The 21,161-nt window shown below is 38.4% G+C and overlaps 1 protein-coding gene across 9 annotated transcripts in view; it reads right to left on the bottom strand.

Annotated features, from left to right (window-relative positions):
* ZNF532 (zinc finger protein 532) overlaps nt 1-21,161 on the bottom strand; it is an 81,195-nt gene that overhangs the window by 13,432 nt on the left and 46,602 nt on the right. For all 9 annotated transcript variants that reach the window (XM_048850196.2, XM_048850200.2, XM_048850199.2 and 6 more), the window contains 3 exons: nt 16,856-17,037; nt 12,817-12,993; nt 3,057-3,219 (listed from right to left, as the gene is read on the bottom strand). In XM_048850196.2, coding sequence (XP_048706153.1) covers nt 3,057-3,219; nt 12,817-12,993; nt 16,856-17,037 — 522 coding nt within the window. The remainder of the gene's footprint in view (nt 1-3,056; nt 3,220-12,816; nt 12,994-16,855; nt 17,038-21,161) is intronic.

Here is a 21,161-nt window from a genome sequence, read left to right as displayed (position 1 = left end):
CTTTATCCTGATTAACTCTAATTTTTCATTTTACTTGCACAATAAAGTGGGTCAGTCTTCCCTAATGTGGACCACCTGATATATAACCTAGCTTATTGTTTCCTGTAAACAATTCAAAACGTGTTTGCATTGACAGAGTTTGGACAGCAATATTGGGAAAAAGATACAAGTAAAGACGGCTTTTGAAAGATTAGATAACCCAGTTAATAATCCCTTTGAACCGTGAATTTGCCAATCAGGAGATTACCTTCACATATGAAAGCCTTGCCTTCCAATTGCTAGTGTTCTCAGGGTCTCTTACGCTGTCCATTACCTTTGCCTTGCTGGTTTGCATGTCCAGCCACTCCAAATATAATCATCCTATCTTATAGCTGGGCTGAGCAAGTAGTCCCAGCAGCCAAAACCATTCAATACGTTGTTGAACCAGAGGAAACTGATACTGGGATATAAATCTGATACTTTAGCAAAGCCAAACTATCTCAGTATCAGGCTCTTCTTTGTAGGATAATCAGATGATTCCCATGGACTGTTTGCCAGGTACTTCACAAATGTTATACTCAGCTGTGCTGTGGAACAGAACTGTCTTTCTGTTTAAGTGGTCTCTACAGAAATTAATGCCATTTACTTTCAAAACCAAAACGTTTCATTAAAAAACTGTGACTAAAAAGATACGGTGCTTTCATTTCACCCATCTGACATCCAAAAAGAAGAAAGGTTAACTCTTTTTAGCATGTCTAAATAAAGTACTAGCTAATATAATGAAATCTATTCCCACTACAAGTTGACAAAAACTCTATGAAAGGTAATGAAAAAAAAAATTTCTGGGGTGTGGAGGAAAGGTGTAAAAATGGTTGCTCATTTTGAAGTATTCTGCACATTTTTAACTTAAGACAATGTTAGCTATCAGAGTCAAATGTTTTATTTTTTACATACCATATTCTTTACATACCAAAAAAAAAAACTACATTAAAAGAACATTAAAATTGCAAAGTCAAGCACTTAAAAGGCTGCCCAGGCAACCTTAATTCAGCCTTCTTGTTTGTATCCATTATGATATAGTCTTTAATTACATGATCACACATTATTTTTTCCAGAGAACCCCATCCTCAATGAAATGGCTGTAAGAATTTTTTATGTGAACAAAACAACATATTATTCCCCAATGTTGTTCTCAAGAATGGCTAAATAGTTTTCAATTAAATTAAAAATCAGCTGGAGGCATACAAATTTCAGCCCAAACAGTAAAAACATAGCAAAGTGATAAGCAACTAAAAACAGGGCCTTATAATGGAAAGAGTTAGGCAATTTTAACTATAGGTGTAGCTGTCAACTCCACCTTTGCTTTACAATCAATTGTTTTCAAATACTGAAACAATACATATATATTATAGCAACAATACATATATAACTATATATGCATGTGTGTGTATATGCCACTATTTATTCTTGTTTAGAACTGAAGAAGCTGTACACATCACAAAGGGGATGCTTTCAGTGAGTTGCTACGGGAAGTATATCCCCTTGCTTGATGGTTGAGCAAAAAAATTATGCAAAAGTTAGATAAGAAGGCAAGTAAAGGGCTCGCTTAACAAACATCACTGCAGGATAACAATAATTAAAGTATCTGGCAAAATGCAACAAGATTATGAAATAAATTCTCACAGGTCTTACAATGAGAGCTAACAGAGGTTAAGAACACTGAAAATACCTTGTCCTCACTTCTCAGAACATCTTTTGTCATCCCATACATTTGACAAACATGCTATTTTCCCTCATTTTCAACTATAGGATAAAGTCACCCTGAACTAAGAGCAGATACATAACTCGAAGACAGATGATGAGAGTGCATGCAATGGTCAGGAGGTAACCATGCACCACAAGGCCCTGTCTGGTACAATATTTGAAAACAGTTCTTCTGGAATACAATTGTCTCACTGGGATCCAGTTGCTTATGGCACCATATTCTCAGCAGAAAAAACAGGAATTTAAAGAAAAAAATAATTTCTAGTCTCCTCCCCTACCTGGGTGTAGACGAGAAAGAACTTTACGGTATATTGTGTATTTTTAAAAGAGTTGGTTTCTCAGAATTGCTGTTCTCGCCTTCAGCACAAATCTCAGCCACTTCCCAGGTAGTACGTGCCATAGCTCAGGCTGACATTCACCGTGCTGATTTCAGCAAAGACTATGAGTCTGACTCTCCATTGCCCTGCACCTTGTTAAGTCATTTATGTTAGTGTAAAGGAAATGCAAAGTGGATGTCAAATGCCACTGTTCTGGTTCACACCACTTTACAATGGCATAAACGATGACACAAGGTACAGGGCAATGATGAATCACACCCTTGTGGTTTAAGGAATCTAAGAGTCGCTAAGGCCTCCAGTACTTTAAAAATAAGGTAAAGCAATATATTTAAAATAAATGGCTAACAAGTTGCAGCCGGGTGTGTGTGGTGGTGGGGAGTTATTGTCTCTTAATAACACAGGTTGGAAGGATAATAGCCAGAGTTCTCCAATAAATCATCTTATTATGAAAATACAGTTATGAGATATTCTGTTTTATTTTACCTTCTAAGGGTATATATATTTCTGCATCCATACAAGTAACACAATGCTTCTCTAATCAGTGAGTTCTGAGTACAGAAAGCTTGATTCTGTAATGAGCTGAGCACCATCAACTCCCAACGGACTTCAACAAGAGCTGATGATACTTAGCTCACACTGTAGGAGATGCCAACACTTAGCAGGATTGGGTCCATAAATCTCGCTGTAACCAGTATTTTTATAATATATCATCTTGCATGCAGTACACACACTCACAGGCAATATATAAAATACTAACATTCACACAGAGAAATCTAGTTAGTGACTAGAACATATAGACTCTATATTTTAACTGCATAGAGATATTAACTGCAAATTACTCTTTAGGAATAACTACCAGCTATTACTTTCTGTGGTTTTCTCATAATTTTGTGCTTTTCTGAGATGATTATGTGTAATGCTTTAAACATGACAAATGTTGTACAAGAATTCAAATGAAAGGAGATGCCCACACACCTTGATATGATCCATCATAAGTTGCTTCTGTGCATATAAAAGAGAACAGTCCGGACACTTGAAAACAGACACCTTCTGGTTTTCAATGTGTTGATCAAAGTGGCGATACAGCAAGGGTTGCAGGGTAAACACAGTGTCACACATGGAACATTTATATATTATTCTAAAAATAGAAGAAGTTCAGTAAATAAAAGTCAGTCATCCTGATCATTTATCAGCAGGAATCACTGTTAAATTTCTTCTCATCACAGGTGAGACCAAATGTATGTATACATGAACATATTGGTCTGTTGTGGAAAATCAAAAATGAAAATGATACAACTAATTCAAGAATAATCCTCAAAATGGAAAGTAAAGCAGCATTCAAGAAAAACAGTATTAAAATCCAAAACCAATGGCACATTTACATCTATTTATAACCGTTATATATAAAACCAGTAAATGCTTCTGACAAGATTTTCCCAACGTATATATCTTTAGATCTCTAATTCACATTTAAAACAAAAGGGCTGTTGATCTACCTGACTTTGGAATTCAAAGGCACAAATTTGAAGGGGTTACTGATTTGATCAAAAATGTTAACATGTTTAAAGTAGGGTTCACTTTTGGTTTTGATGAGTCTTCTCAACTTCTTAAACTATTAGTCCAATCCCTCCAGTGTCTCGCTGAAGCTGAAATTTCACTGGAACGCAGCCTTTCACTGGAACGCAGCCTTTTGGCAATTTAAAATTTTTCATCGGCTACCTATTTCAAAGCATTGTACAGAAATGACCAAAGCACAGCTTCTAGCACTGCTGATGCAGGACTGCTGGAAACAGGAAAAGCCAATTGTGTAATTTTAATAGCAAGTGAATCAACTTCCTTCCTGTATTACAATATTCTCATAAAGATGTTAACTAGCAACAAAAGCACGTTATGATGAGTCAGCTGATGATTAAGTAATGCATAAATTCATCCAGACTTTATAAAAAGAATGGTGAAGAATCTAAGATAGTAATTAATAAGGACCAAAACAGGCTGAATTAGTAAAGGACATTGTAACAGCAGTCTCTGAAAGTGAGTTAAAATGACAGCATAAAAATGTTTCCCAAAATGAAGGAAAAATTATGAATTAATCTTGAAATGGGTATCATTTCAGCAGAATTCTGACTCTGTCAAGCTCCCTACCAATAATTAATAAACCAGAATGAAACTAGGATGTGCTAATGAAATGGAGAGATCAAGTCAGTTCACTGAGAGGGTAACCCTCTGGTCTAAGTGAAAGAACTAATACTACATAATAATGGTTTGAGGCTGGTTGCATTTTGCCAATGATTCTTCAAACAACATGGAATGTTATGCACAGGTTTTCTTTTCATGATTTTTTGTTTGTTTGTTTTACATGTTTGGCTCTATAAGAAATTATTGTAATTTTTAAATAAAAAAACACTGTCAAGATTGGTAGGTCCAAAATTTATCCTCTTTTTCATATATCTATTTATAAAGCCCATGTAATACCCTTTATTTCTTCAGAACTGTTGTAATTTTTATTTAGAAAAAGAATAGAAAGCAAATGGCATTTGAAAGGGAAAAATAACAAACAAGCATAGGAATTGCCATATTTAATCAGACCAGTGGTCCAACTAATCTAATATCCTCTGACAGTGGCAGTAGTAGCCACTTTACAGAAAAGTGTAAGTATCTAGAGTCCCCTGACATTTTTTCATCATCAACGCTTCTAAAATTTACTTTTAAAATGTTAATAATAATTTTCCAATGTTAATAAATATTTAGTTGAATCTTACTGGTACTGGTTGTATTTTGTCCCTAAACTACTGGAAGAGCTAACTCTGTTAAAGTAAAATCTCAACTCAGTGCCCAGTCAGAGCACCTCAGCAGAATGCTGGAGAGATGCAGAGCAAAGGAATCTTTCCCCGGCCACAGAGCTATTTTGGACATGTTCCATGCGCATCACTTAAGTCTTAAGGATGCAGTAGCACCTGTGCCCATAATGCACCCATAGGGAATGGGGAGAACCCAAGGATTCACATGGCAATGTGTTCACCCTCCACCGTTTGGCACACCGGGAGCTACTGTGTAGCTCTATACTTTATAGGGGGTGCACACTCCCGGTGATGGCCTCGCTCAGCAGAAATGCAACAGCGAAAAGCAGTTTAAAATGGTAATATTTTATTCTCAGCATTCTTCATTTTAATGTGAGAATATAAAGAACAACTCACTAGCAAGAGTATTTGTAATTTTCATTTATTCATACATTTTGTAAAGAAGATGTGTATTTCCATCAATAATAGATGGCATGTATCAGATATCCATATTTTGTGATGGGACTCATCTCTGATGAAGTGGTTTTACAAAGCTAATTAATAATTATAACCAGTTTTGGAAACTGAGGCACAGGAAGGTTAAGAGACTTGAACAAGGTTATACACCACGGCACTGACCCTCCAAATGATTGTCACCCATGGCAGCACACTAGACAGAACATTAGAATCCTGACTCCTGATACCCATCACTAACTCCCTTGGCCGGCGCCGCTTCCCGCAGCCCCCATTGGCCTGGAGTGGCGAACCGCGGCCAGTGGGAGCCGCGATCGGCCAAACCTGCGGACGCGGCAGGTAAACAAACCGGTCCGGCCCGCCAGGGGCTTTCCCTGAACAAGCGGCGGACCAGCTTTGAGAACCACTGATCTAGGGTACAGTTCCATAGCCAGTGACTTGAGTGGAAGTCTGTTTCAGGCCCCTAATCTATACATTTGCGACTACAGGATTATATATATTGTCAAATGGTGGCATATTATGTTAGTACTTTTTAATTTGCTTTGCTTTCTGATCTTTTCATTGTATTTAAAGTAAATTAATCCTTGAGTAATCACTTCATGTGTAATGGAGCAACACAGTGCTCATTAGCAAAACCAGCTAATATTGATAGGAGAAAATAAATCTGCTACTGAGACTATTACACCTCTTTAAAAATATCAGATTCTTAATATTCACATTTTAAATAAACATTTAAGTTAAGTTAAAATTGCTCCGCTTTCGCAGAAGTTCAAAATCTTCTTGATAGGAGTCCAAATTCCCAAGTCATCTATTTTCAGAATAAACTCTACTAATTTAAATTGATACAGATATTCTGTATGGTATGCTGTATCATGGTAGACACATGGATCTAATTCATTACAAAATATTTCTTTCAGCCGCATTTTCAAAGTTAGGTATATGCAACTGAGCACATACATTTGTGAATCAAACAAATAATGTGAGTCAATACCAAATGTGTCTAGCTAAGGCCATGATCAAAACAAAGTACTAAAGCATGTATTTAAGGGCTATGCTCGATCATGACTTAAATTACAGTAGCCCCAATTCAACAAAATACTGAAACACATGCCTTAGTTAAAGCTCATGAGTAGTCTAGTTGAGGTCAGTGAATATGCATGCACATGCTAAATATTTCCTCACAAATATTATGCACCAACAACTGTATGTGGGAAATGCACTTATTTCAATCTGTGAAAATCTGGCCAATAGAAATTTTAAAATTTTCCTTAGAACACATAAACATGGAATCTACAGGCAGATACCTGAACATCACATTAAAAGACAATCCTCTACTAGGATATGGCATTTCTCCTTCCAATAATCTATATGTCTATATACATGATAATTTGTGCAATAATGTCCTATATTGTGTACCAACAGTCTAATGTTATTAATAAATTGGTTCCATACATATTAATTTCTCCAAGCTTTAAAAGGAGATTACCAATAAAAAAAATCTTACTGCTACTCCTAAGAGCTCATACTAGCTACAAAGAAAAAGTCACAGAGGAGCTTCTTTAGCCCATAAAATAAATTAAGCTATTCCTGATGAGACTGATGTGTGTGTGTGTAGAATTAAAATTGAAAAAGCCTTCCTTCTCCCCATATTAAAATAATCTCATTTGTACCTATTGAAAGCCATTCTACCTAATGTGGTTTTTCATAAAACAGGTTAAAATTAAATTTAAGAAGTGAAATCATATCTTATTTGCTGCATCTGTTCTGATAAACAGACATTAGTAATACAATTATAAATCATGCAATTTCACTAAATGCCAAGGGCATACAGTGTCTTACTTAATGCTCTATCTCCATTAGTTCCTGCAAACAAAACAGACTGCATGAGCCGGTGACTGCCACAGCTGCAAACATGGTACACATCCCTGCGTAGGTTCTAAACTCACCTCCATCCTAGGGTTTCACTTTTGTAACAAACGGAGGAACAATAAGGCAACTAACTGTAAGTCCACTTCAAGCCTTCTGTCCAGGCTGGGCTGCTCCCAGTGTTCCTAGTTCAGTTTGGACAGGCCCTTGCCTATCAGACTTTCCCTCTGACACACAAAAACCCTGTGTCAGGAGAGCCCAGGCCTGAAGCCTGTTTTCCACTTCAGCCAGAGGAGGGTCCTTCATTCATTCCTGGACAGGTGTTTCAGGGGTGGCTCCAGCCCTTGTCTTCAGGACAGATCTATAAATCCTTCCTGACCAGTCCATCCATCACACCTTATTTTCTGCAGTGCTGAGCACACACAACTCCCAGAGGAATTGCAGGCCACAGTTCCCAACCAACAGGAGTGGCAGAGCTGGTTGGCTGCCCTTCCACCTAGGAACTGAGGGAAGGGGATGTCGCCACTGCACCTCCCCGATAGTGGCTGGTGCTGGGGTAGGGGGGGAATTGGCTCCCTACCTGGCTCCGCTTCCCCCCCTACCCCAGCACCAGCGGGGCTCCCAGGCTGCGTGCCCCCGGGCTGCCCCCCTCCAGCACCCGCAGCGGGCCTGGGCCGACCCCTAACCCCAAGATTTAGTCAGGGGTGTAAAGTACAAGTCATGGACAGGTCACAGGCCGTGAATTTTTGTTTACTGCCCATGACCCATCCATAAGTTTTACTAAAAATACCCGTGATTAAAACATAGCCTTAGTGATAACATATCATCTGCAGGTGTTTGTGAAGGGTCCGTTTAGAGGGGAAAAAGCTTAGCACTTTAAGAAAATCCAACTGTTAATTCTTAAAATAATTTGCTATAATACAAAAATGTATAGAGCCCTGCAAATCCGCGGATACCTGCTTTATATCCACGAACCATGTTTACGGATCACGGATAGACACGGATCCAAATTTTATATCTAGAGCTTTGCAAATCTGTGGAGATCCACTTTATATCCACGAACCATGTTTACAGATCGGATATCAAATTTTGTATCTGTACAGGGCTCTACAAATGTATTCCACAAAAATGCATGTTCTTCCTTCTGCATATGGCTCTAATGATACACCAGTTCATACTCAGAAGAAGCATGTCATTTCATATCCACAAATAGGGGAGCCAGCTCAAAAGAATTAACCTGTGAACATGACCTGATACAGCTCAATACGGTCAAGATTAATTCAAGAAATCTTTTGAACTCCTTCAATGTGAAACAGTCATTTGTAATTTCTGATCTTAGGGTTTTTTTGCTGGCTGTGAGAAGGCCCTCTGGCTCCAGCCTCTGCTCCAGCTTACAAACTGCTCAGAGACCCTTGTGCTAGTCAAACATCTTGTGTAGTTTATTTACAATGTGGGTTCCCCATACCTTCATACTATATACAGCTCTGCTTCAACAGTCCTATGGAGCCCCCAACTGCTAAACCAAGCAGGGATGGGAAATCTCTCTCTTCTCCCTGTTACCTGCTTTCTCCCCTCTACTTCCTTCCTGTGCCTAATACCTTAATTAGCCTTCCAGCTTTCCTCCACCACAAATTAGGCACAGCTCTGTTTAACCAGCCCCATTCTGCATTATTTGATTGGAGCTGCTATGACCAGAGTGCTGGATCAGCTGTTCTTGCTTAGCACTCTGTCACACTGGCTTTTACTACTACTACTAAAAAAAAAAAAAGAAAATCAATCACATAACTAAAAACTGTTTCCTTACTGTTCAGCACAGCAATCTAAAAGTTTCTGAATTAAATGTTGGCATTTCTGAGCCTACTGTCAGAGATGCCATCTTGCTAAAAAGGAACATAATTCGCAGCAACGGAAACATGGCAATTCAGGGTCAGAGCCCATACATTAGTTTAAATTCTGCTTCAATATAGGTTTGAACAATCTGAAGAATAAAAATATACTTTGGAATATTAAACAGGACAGTGTCAAGTTTAAAAGGCTTAAAATTAAACATAACGATGGATGCTGCACTGTTCTTTTACTCTGCTGCCTTGAGGTTTTTTTGAGCATGCAAGATATTGAAATATAGAGCCATGCTCTCTGCGTTTCAGAGCGGTACGATAGAGCAGAATTCTTGAATATTTTAATACCCTACCTGTACCTAACAATGGAGAAAGCAGGGAGAGGAATGACAGCTTTGTGGCAAAGGCACTGGGTTGGGATTTAGGAGGTATGTAGATTCCACTGAGTTCAGCTGGAGCTTACTCTCATATTTCTAAAAACAGGATCCTGAGGCTCAAATCCTAACTCTCCCACAGCCCTTGGGTAAATCACTTAATCTCTCTCTAAGCCCCTCTGTAGTAAACTGGAAATAATGCTTCCCCATTTAACAGAGGAGTTGTTATGCATCAAAAAAAGGCACGTGCAGAGACAGACCAAGGTGCATCTGCCTTGACCTTGGCAGGCAAGGTTGGAGACTGTTTAATGGTGGGCCTCTCTCACTTAACTGCAGTTGGAATTCTCTTTTTCTTGATGACATGTGGGTCTTGTGAAGGTGCAAGCCTAGCTCAGCACTCCCAAAGGTTGTGGCTAGTAGTGAAGACAAGCCAGGTAGAAAAGACTGATGGGGGACAACATCTCCTGGAGAAAAAACACATCTTGTCATGAAATGGCCTACCTGGGAGAACTTTAGGCCATAGACAATTCTTCCCTGACAGAACAGCATGAAACCAATGAACTGAGACTACCTAGTATTTCTGAGACTGCCAAAAGTGACTATTGACAGCCCTGCGAGCAAAAGTGACTGAAAGAAACAAGCTCTCTTGAGTCAACTGCTCTGCAATACGTTAAGCATTTACCAAACACTATCCGTATCTTTTCTGGTTTGTCAGGCAAGCATTATGAAGGAGAAAAGTGCAATAACAGTGCTGAGGAATATTAATGATTATTAAGCTACACTAAATGGAAAAGCTATATTAACTAGAGTGCATTCTAGAAGGTGTGGAAAGCAAGGGCTTTTTCTGTTCAGTTTGAAAGGCAGAGCTATATAGAGGAGCTTGGGAGAGAAGAACTGAGGGACTAGATGTATGTAAAAAATTACTCCAATTTCTCTAGTACCTCTGAATGCTGGTTGACATGGTTGACAGTCGAGAAAGTGTGGACCAAATTTAACATAATCAGAGAGACATTATACTAGTTTCTAATTTGTTTAAGGCTTGTGGTGTTTGCATCCTAAATTACAGGTTTCAGAGTAACAGCCGTGTTAGTCTGTATTCGCAAAAAGAAAAGGAGTACTTGTGGCACCTTAGAGACTAACCAATTTATTTGAGCATAAGCTTTCGTGAGCTACAGCTCACTTCATCGGATGCATACTGTGGAAACTGCAGAAGACATTATATACACAGAGACCATGAAACTATCCTTGCAACAAAGCCCGTTGCCAACTGTGCCCACATATCTATTCAGGGGACACCATCACAGGGCCTAATAACATCAGCCACACTATCAGAGGCTCGTTCACCTGCACATCCACCAATGTGATATATGCCATCATGTGCCAGCAATGCCCCTCTGCCATGTACATTGGTCAAACTGGACAGTCTCTACGTAAAAGAATAAATGGACACAAATCAGATGTCAAGAATTATAACATTCATAAACCAGTCGGAGAACACTTCAATCTCTCTGGTCACGCAATTACAGACATGAAGGTCGCTATCTTAAAACAAAAAAACTTCAAATCCAGACTCCAGCGAGAAACTGCTGAATTGGAATTATTTGCAAATAGGATACTATTAAGTTAGGCTTAAATAGAGACTGGGAGTGGCTAAGTCATTATGCAAGGTAGCCTATTTCCCCTTGTTTTTTCCTACCCCCCCCAGACGTTCTGGTTAAACTTGGATTTATGCTGGAAATGGCCCACCTTGATTATCATACACATTGTAAGGAGAGTGGTCAGTTTGGATGAGCTATTGCCAGCAGAAGAGTGAGTTTGTGTGTGTGTGTGTGTGTGTGTGAGAAAACCTGGATTTGTGCTGGAAATGGCCCACCTTGATTATCATGCACATTGTAGGGAGCGTGGTCACTTTGGATGAACTATTACCAGCAGGAGAGTGAGTTTGTGTGTGTATGGGGGTGGGGGGTGAGAAAACCTGGATTTGTGCTGGAAATGGCCCAACTTGATTATCATACACATACACATACACATTGTAAGGAGAGTGATCACTTTAGATAAGCTATTACCAGCAGGAGAGTGGGATGGGAGGAGGTATTGTTTCATGGTCTCTGTGTATATAATGTTTTCTGCAGTTTCCACAGTATGCATCCGATGAAGTGAGCTGTAGCTCACGAAAGCTTATGCTCAAATAAATTGGTTAGTCGCTAAGGTGCCAGAAGTACTCCTTTTCTTCATCCTAAATTAGAGACCATTTCCACAAAACCATAATATTACACTTTTGTCCTGCAAAGCAATTGTAATATGGATGACTTATCACTGTAAGCAAAATACTTGCTGATTCACCTGTATATTGTATTCTAAGTTTTACATCAGAATCAAGTCAGACACTGATGATTGTTATGTCAATTTATCAATAATATTATTGCACTGTAAAAAGTTATGAAAATACCTTTATTATATCACAGCATAAACCTGCAATTATTTTACTAATTAATGAATAATAGTATAAGAACATAAGAACGGCCCTACTGGGTCAGACCAAAGGTCCATCTAGCCCAGTATCCTGTCTTCCGACAGTGGCCAGCGCCAGGTGCCTCAGAGGAAATGGACAGAACAGGTAATCATGAAGTGATCCATCCCTTGTTGCTCATTCCCAGCTTCTGGCAAACAGAGGCTAAGGACACCATTCCTGCCCATCCTTGCTAATAGCCATTGATGGACCTATCCTCCATGAATTTATCTAGTTCTTTTTTGAACCCTGTTATGGTCTTGGCCTTCACAACATCCTCTGGCAAGGAGTTCCACAGGTTGACTCTGTGTTGCATGAAGAAATGCTTCCTTTTATTTGTTTTAAAACTGCTGCCTATTAATTTAATTTGGTGATCCCTAGTTCTTGTGTTATGTTGTGAAATAAATGTCAGTGACCATCATGTTTTCCCCAGATTGTAGGTTTATGCCTGCAAATAGAACATTAGATGGAAACAGTACTCTGTTAGAATTATAAATGTCTCAACACACTTCAAAAACAGCAAATACGTTAATCGTTTCGACTGTCACTACTGTTACTCTAGTTCATGATAAAAAATGCAGCTGATTTAAAATCATTTAGTTTAACAATGAAAAAAAAAACACTGAGCAAGACTGAATACAGGTAGTTTCTTGGCTGCAGTGTATCAAGTTTTCTGTGCTATGGTTAAAAAAATCTTATTGTTATGTTCATGGAAATCTTATCCTTGCCAAATAAATGACTAGAAAATGTGACGTACTCCACACATTATCAATAGTATGATAAATGGCTGGTTATGCAATATGTGACTTTTAACATTATAAATACAACAGAGAATGTAATTGTACTGGTTATTAAAATATAACATTAGAGTAAGAGCAAAAGATTAATATTGCTTACTTTGGTTCTCCTATCTTGATACCAGGGTGTTGTGTATAGGCATGGGAATGTGTGCTGGGTGCAGATTTAAATGCCATGGGACAAATAGGACACTTGTAGAAGACTTCACAGTGGGAACCTTGAATGTGAGACTTGAGTGCAGCCACATCAGAGTACACAACATTGCAATGTACACAGCTGTAAGAGAAGAGGAAAAGAGTCAATCTAACAACACAAAAGTGTACTAAAATAAGTGGAATCAAAACTGGGTTTTAGGCAGGTGGAGGAGGGAGGATTATGTATTCAATCTGATACAATAATATGATTTGATTGGTTAACAAAGTACAAATCAGAGAGATAAGGTGGGTGAGGTAATAGCTTTTACTGGACCAACTTCTGCTGGTGAGAGAGACAATTGTTCCAATAAAAGATATTACCTCAGCCACCTTGTCTCTCTACTATCCTGGGACCGACACGGCTACAGTAATACTGGAAAGTACAAATCACACATTAAGATCCAACAGAAACAAAGTGGTTATAGACCTAAAAAAGAAAAAAGATAACAATAATTAATTTGCAAGATCTAAAGCCAGAGGACAAGATTTGATAATAGCGTTATGCCAGCAATAGACAGAATGGCCAGTGGAATCTATTCCATCTGCTGATTATAAATAAGAACTTTTTAGACCCTATAGGCCCTAGAAAACACATTTTTATCAGGAGTAGTAGATTGTATGAAGAACCATATTGCAATCTAGAAGCTACCAAAAATGAAATACAACAAGAATAACAACTTTACTATATTTATTCAGGTTTAATTTTAATGAAAATGTTTTCTTAACTGAGTGATTTTTCTCTGTACATAGTCAAATCAATATTTGGACAGAGAAAAGTAAACTTAAATTCAGGGTGACTACGCAGGAGCTTTACAATCCTTTCTAAACATCAGGTTGGAATTCTGAAAATATTTTTCTAAAATATGCCTTTGAAATCTTAGTGTCTCTGACACCTTCCCCCAATTCAATCTACAGCAAAGCAAGTAACATAAATTGAGTTAATATAAGACCACAGGAATTTCCATACTAGATCAAGTCAATGGCCCATTTAGTCCAGTGTCCTCTCTCCAGTATTAGCTGCTTCCAAGAAGTTCCAAAAATACCCTGTAGTGGACAATTATGGAATAACTTGCTTATAGGGAAAGTTTCTTACTAACCCCAATCTTTTGGAAGTTCACTTTGAAGAATGAAGGTTTATATCCCTTCCAAACTTTATTTCTATCTAATATAATTATGGAACTTCTCGTTAGCCATATAAATGTCCAATCCTTTTGACACCCACTAATCTGTTGGCAACGAGTTCCACAGGCCAATTATGCATTGCATTTAAAAATATCCTTTTATTGGTTTTAAATTCGCTTCCAATTTCATTAACTGTCCCCTTCTTTTCATATTAAGAGAGAAAGGGTAAATTCACTCAATTTACCTTCACTATATCATTTATTATTTTGTATCTACCTGTTCGTATCTTCTCTAAACTAAACAGTTCCTACCTTTTAAATCTCTCTTCTTATGGAAGATTTTCCATGCCTCTAATTATTTTCGTTACCCATCTCTGAACTCCTTCTATGTCTGTTATATCCTTTTAGAGTTACGGTGATCTTATGGAAGAGAGATAGCATGATGATATAGGAAACATATGCCATTTTTCAGATACGGCAAGCCAAAAGAATTAGGAAACTTTTTGAAAAGGAAAGCACAATTTTTGAGCCCTCTTATCTCACAAACACATTGTCTCTGAGATACCTCCAAATTTCTAAAAAACCTCTACTTCAGCATAACAACATATACGTGAAATTTCAGGTGATTTGGCTTAAATCTGTTAAAGATGGGAGGGGCTCAAATGAAACTTATAAATGAAAACGACCTTCCATCTTAACTACAGACACACAACTCTCCACAACACTAAGTTTTAAGTATCATCATCTTTTTACATTTAACTCCATATTAGTTCTACTTCTAATGTGCTAGTGATATCACATTCAAGAGGGTTTTTTTTCTTTCCATGAGGTTTTTTCCTTATAAATAAAATAATCCACAACTATAAGCATCCACTGCTGACTACAGTCTGCATGTCTGCCTGAATACAAAAGTAGCTCTGCTGAAGATCTGGGTCCCCCTGAGGTCCAGGTCCCCCCTCCTGGACTCACTGTTGCAGCAGCTTTTTTCCCCTCAGTTTGAGAGAATCCAGCTTGAGTCAAGTGAGCTGAATTTCCTCAATTTAATTAGCTCAATCAGCTAGTCTAGATCACTGGCATCAAACAGCTTCCTTAAATTATTGGACACTGTTTGGAAAGGCAGGAGGAAATACATCCTTCCTCAAGAGCAAGTTTGGTGTTGATTCTGAGGGTTCTAATGAGGAGAAGATGGATTCTTGATTGTCTTAGATATTTTTTGTTTTAGGATCATTGGATGGAGAGGAGAAAAGGAACTTTGACGCAGATTGTGGTGAGGGGTTCACACAGTTTCTCATAGGGTTTTGAAGAGAAATCCTGGATAATCTAGCACCATTGTCCTGATTCATTGTGGAAAGTAGATTTTTGACTATGAGGGGGTCTTCTCGTTGCAACGGCCATATGGGTAGAGGCCAGGTGTCTCTGAGGAAGACGTTGCATCTGAGTCCCACAGGTGACTGAGGTATAGGAAGGGAATGGGCTGGGGATGGAAGACACGTCAAAAACCTTCCCCTTCTTCCGAACACCCCCTGCTTATTCAGGAGACGGGGAAGAAGGAGAGAGAGAATAATCCAAAGATACTTTGGGGCAGATGAGAGTTGAATCTTTGGCCTGACCTACCCAGGTCACCAAAACCAGAAAGATCCTGCCACAACATCTGCCTAGATGCAGTAAAAGGACTTCATCCTCCCCTCAGAGTAACCTTAACAGAAAACTTTTCAGCCATCCTGATAACTGAACTGTGTTTCCTTGAGGGGAAGACATACTATCGGCTGGTGGGATTCTAAATCACACCACTCTATCTTTAGGAAGCCAGTTAAGACTGACTGCAAGACTATATTGAAGTGCTATGCAGAGGCCTGCTGTAGGAGCTGGGAAAAGAGAGGCTATTCTGAGCTGTTGGCTTGGTGCTGCTCTGAGTGTTGGTGGAAATCTAGGGACTGACAGAGTTTCAAGGCTGGTCAGTGAAAGGCTAGAGGTTTCCTTGATACTCCTCCAATTCTTGTTACTCCACTGACAGTTGCTTCCCAGCAGAAAATGTAGGGGAAACACAGGAATTAAAAAGAACGAGGAGTACTTGTGGCACCTTAGAGACAAGTACTCCTTGTTCTTTTTGCTGATACAGATTAACAGGGCTACCACTCTGAAACAGGAATTAAAGACTCTCAACAAAGAGCCAAAGTAGCAGACTGTTGCACTCTCTGATGGACAATGTGAACTGGTTTAAAGTATAATGTAATGGTAAATCCAGCAGCAGGAACCTGGACTTCCCCAACTGGGGAAAAAGAGTGAGAACAAGAGAGGCAGAAAGACTTCAATAAAGTTGCCTCCTGTATCTGATAGACAGGTGGAGTACACCCATCAGTGCTTTAAAGATACAGTCTAGCAGTAAATACGGAAAAGATTATCATTATTTTACCAAGACTACCTAAAAGTCAGCTTACGTTTTTTTTTAAAGAAACTAAATTGGTAAAACGTCTGAATTCATTAGCTTAGAAACTGTATGCCTTAATATGACATCTCATGGCTGCATGAAATTAGTAGTATTCTGATTGAGTACCATACATAAGCACATGCCCAAATTCATAGCTGACACCCAGCAAGAATTTTTATCCCAAAATGTGTAAAACAAATAGTACTGTAGCCATGACAACTTTAAAATAATAAAGCAGCATCTTGCAAGCAACTGTCACAATAAAGAGAAACTATTTCAGTTTAAGTTTGAAAAACATAAAAGAAACCCATTACATATATATATACATATATATATATATATAATATATATAAACTGACAACATATTTTAGTTACACATGTGTAATCATACTGACCGAAAACCAACTCTTCGTGTGTAATGTAGGCAGTTCTTAGTGACGTGGGTCTGGAAGTGGACCGATCTGCAGATTGCTCCACATTCAGGACACGTATATGGAGATTTATGCTGATGAATTCTCTGGTGTGATGCAAAACTGCACTGGTTAGGAAGCAGCATCTGGCAGATATTGCAAGTCTTCTAAATGATAAACCAAAATAGATAAAACAAATGGTTTGGTTCAACGATATGCTTTCTTCTGTCAAACATTACAGCACATTTTAAAAAAACCCTGTGTTATGGTTGTGATATAAACCAACAAGAGCAGGCAAATTCAAATGTAGGCCCTAGTCCTGGATCCCTTTGTAAAACAGAGGCATCTAAATTGGACATTCTGGGCCTGATATAAAGTCCCCTTTACACACCACTCTGGCACTGTGAAAGAGCCTAAAGGTCCAGGTGAACTATATTTATGCTCTTAACTCAGAGCACCACAGAAAAATCTACGCCACCAAAATAAACTTAAATATGGTGTGTTATCTTTACTTTTAGATCTCCTTGCTTATGTTGTTTTTTAATTGTAACATTCAGAGTACCACTTAATGGGGGGGGTGTTAATTTTTTTTAAAAAGGTGGTTTTAAATATATTTACCCACAAGACCAGAGTATTGTGTATGCATTGTAAGTATTGCACATGTAAATAAGAATTAAATTTATGTAAAACATTTCTAAAGCTTTTTTTTTTAAAAGGAGTCTCTGTAAGTGCAGTAGCCACTTTCCCAATCTCAAGCAATTATTTTTGGTTTTCAAATTAACTAATTAACTAAAATCCTTTAGTACATGATTGATCACTTGTCAAGTCAGAATCACGAGCACTTTTTGGCTGCTTTGTGCCATTCCAGTGATGGAATGCAAATGATGTAAATCGGATGTAAACACAGATTTAAATTGGATGTACAGCTCCTTTCCATCACTGAAGAGGCACAAAGAGGCTGAAGGGTACCTGTGAATCTGGCCCATATAGGTTTTAGTTACATAAATGCAAAAAAGCATCTCTAAATAGCTAGGCTACAATCCTGGACAGATTTATGCTCTGTGCTTGACTTTAAGCACATGAATAGTTCCAATGACTTCAACTGAACTATTCACATGCTTAAAATTAAGTACTGGATGTTAAGTCTTTGCAGAACAGGATCCCTAATTCTTCTTTTTAATACTTTGTTTGTTTTTTAATAACAAGATGGTTATAATAAAATAATAAAAAGTAATTAATATAAGTGATTGACCCAAGGCAGAAAGCTACAAGCCCCAAGCTGAAGCCTGAAATTAAACTAAAAACCAAAACCAGCAAATCTCTTAGGTCCTACACTTTAAACCAAGCTATAATATACATAAATAATGGATAGCTAATGTACAGGGCTTCTGGTGCTTTTTGGTATTTCTATTTTTTCTTCACGAAAAAAAATTAGAGTAAGGAGGTCATCGTCCGTGAGAAAGTATAACTTTTAAAATGTTCAATTTCTACTGTAATGGATTCTAGGGTCAAATTGTCAAAAGTGCCCCTTGACTTTCAGTGGGACTTATACTCTTGAGGGACTTAGGCACTTCTGAAAATAAAATCGAGTCTCCTAAGTGATGTAGGCGCTTTTGAAAATAAGACTTTTGAAAACTTTACCCTTAAAGTAATGAACTAAAACGCAAAACAAAAAATCCTCTGTCAATTTGTATTACAGACAGACTTATTGAACTACTGATTAAACAAAATTGTAATTATGAAATAATACAACACAGTGTGTTCATTCTTGCTGTAAAAGAGTCTGTCCCCCGCAAATGGTAGGCATAATATGAAAATGACCATCTCCTCTAATTCTGGACCATTTTCCTTTGAATAATTTTGTGTTTCATAGTAAAGTCCAAAGCTGCTCCCTCACGGTATGTTGCAATTCTAGTCATAACAGCAGAATCAAACTTGCAATTGTAAGCACAATAGTAGAATGTTATAAGTAGGACCCTACCAAATTCACAGCCATGAAAAACACATCAGGGTCTTTTGTGTACAGATTTCACGGGGGAAGACCAGCATTTCTAAACTGGGGTTCCTGACCCAAAAGGGGGTTTTGGGGGGTTGCAAGGTTATTTTAGGGGGGTTGAGGTGTTGCCACATTTATTTCTGCGCTGCCTTCAGAGCTGGGTGGCCAGAGAGTGGCAATTGTTGGCCGGGTGCTCAACTCTGAAGGCAGTGCCCCGCCAGCAGCAGCACAGAAGTAAGGGTGGCCATATCATACCACGCTGCGCCGTTGCCTTCAGAGGTGGGTGGCTGGAAAGTGGCGGCCCAGCTCTGAAATAAGGGTGGCAATACCACACCAGGCCATCTTTACTTCTGTGCTGCTGCTGGCGGCAGCGCTGCCTTCGGAGCTGGGCTCCTGGGCCGCAGATGCCGCTCTCCGGCCACCCAGCTCTGGAGACAGGGCCGCCGCCAGCAGCAGCAGCAGCACAGAAGTAAGGGTAGCAGTACCGCAACCCCCTCTACAATAACCTTGCGACCCTCCAACAACTTCTTTTTGGGTCAGGACCCCTACAATTAAAACACTGTGAAATTTCAGATTTAAATATGTGAAATCAAGAAATTTACAATTTTTAAAATCCTATGACCGTGAAATTGACCAAAATGGACCATGAATTTGGTAGGACCCTAGTTATAAGTAGCTTAAATGTGGTGCTGACTCATCATTATTGGCAATTGAGTCTATGCACCCATGTAAAGTTAGGGCCTAAACCTGCTCCCACTTAAGTCAGAGTTTTGATACTAACTACAAGAACAGGCCCTTAATAGTTACTGTGAAAAAAACATAAAGGGGTTAATTTGTTTTTTAAAAGAATATTAGTAAATACCATGAACCAAAGTAATCCCTCAAACAATTGAACAGTTTGAGAATGTTATGCTTATTCTAACATGGAATATACTTTTTATTAATATTATGGTGATTCTCCACCAGGGTCACAGGCATGTTCCAATAAGGATTGCTTATCTGAGTAGGATTGCAGGATCAGACCCTAAATATATAAGATGAAATCCTGGTTTCATTGACGCTAATGGGAATTTTGCCTTTGACTTCAATGAGGCCAGTATTTCACCTGTAAAGGAATTCTTTTTTAAAGATGCTATTTTGTACTACTCTCTAATTTTAGAAACCTGACAAGAGACAAAGTTCATTTTTATTCCTTTCATAATGCAGGATCTCAGTCTAAATGGTTTTGAGGACCCATGCAAACGCAGAAAAAAATTACATATAGTTTTATTTTAAAGAAGAATGTTAAAATGAAGTATCTTGAACTCTACACTGAATTAGGGAGTTTAATTTCATGCAGCTCACTCTTAAACTTTACTTTATAATCCTGATGGCCCTATATGTTGGAACATGGCCTTGTTCTAAGCATGTGCCACAAAATGTCCTCATTTTACACACACACGCACACACACACACAAACACACACACACACACTTTAAAAAGCCAAATATTTGTTCTTAATTGTCCCAGTAAATAATTCCTGAAACACTGAATTATGACTTCCATTACTAATAGAACTAATGTGGGGTTTTAATTTTGTGTTCATCACAGGCTTCAGGGCAAAAGCCTGACTAACCGTAACTCTATTTAAAATGTTCTTACCACATTTATTGAGCTTCAGTACCACTGCCACAATTTATCTTTTGCCATCTACGTATTAACAAGCAGTAATACAACAGTGGAGAATCTGGAGTATTCTTTGATTACATAAGAAAATGGCAAAACAAAACTTCTTATTCCAATAATAGAAATATATGGATTTTTCATATTCCTTCCAAAGTATCTTTGTTTGCAGCACTACAAAAGAAAACCCGGATGTTACGCCACAGAAAAGCCATACACCGTTACCAATCCCACTAAGTATTCCTCAATTTCAGAAGTGCCAGCAAGCAGTTTGCATAATTAGTCTACAACACTAACACTCCAGAATGTCACGAAACTCCAGCAATACTAGTTGTCAAAGTAGGCAGTTTACTACTTTAACAAGTGTAGAAAATATGTGTAATTGTAGCTGCTTACAAGAAGACACTACCAGGGAATTCTACAAGCCAACACTTCTGCTTAACACTTTACGTTGGGCTTAAGGTGAGCCTGAATTTCCACATCTATCATTCCAACCCACATAAGAGCAAACCATGTTTTTCTCAGTGTGACAAACATTACAAGCATTCGGATCTAGGAGTAAGGAGGAAGAGGCTTGGGGGGAAAATGGTGGTGAGGAGAAATAAAAACCCACAAGACCAGTTAAGTCATATT

This window comes from Caretta caretta, chromosome 5 (assembly GCF_965140235.1).
Source record: "Caretta caretta isolate rCarCar2 chromosome 5, rCarCar1.hap1, whole genome shotgun sequence".
In the NCBI taxonomy this organism is placed as follows: Eukaryota; Metazoa; Chordata; order Testudines; family Cheloniidae; genus Caretta; species Caretta caretta.
The sequence above is the reverse complement of the archived record's forward strand: the minus strand, read 5'-3'. Positions and strand labels throughout refer to the sequence as shown.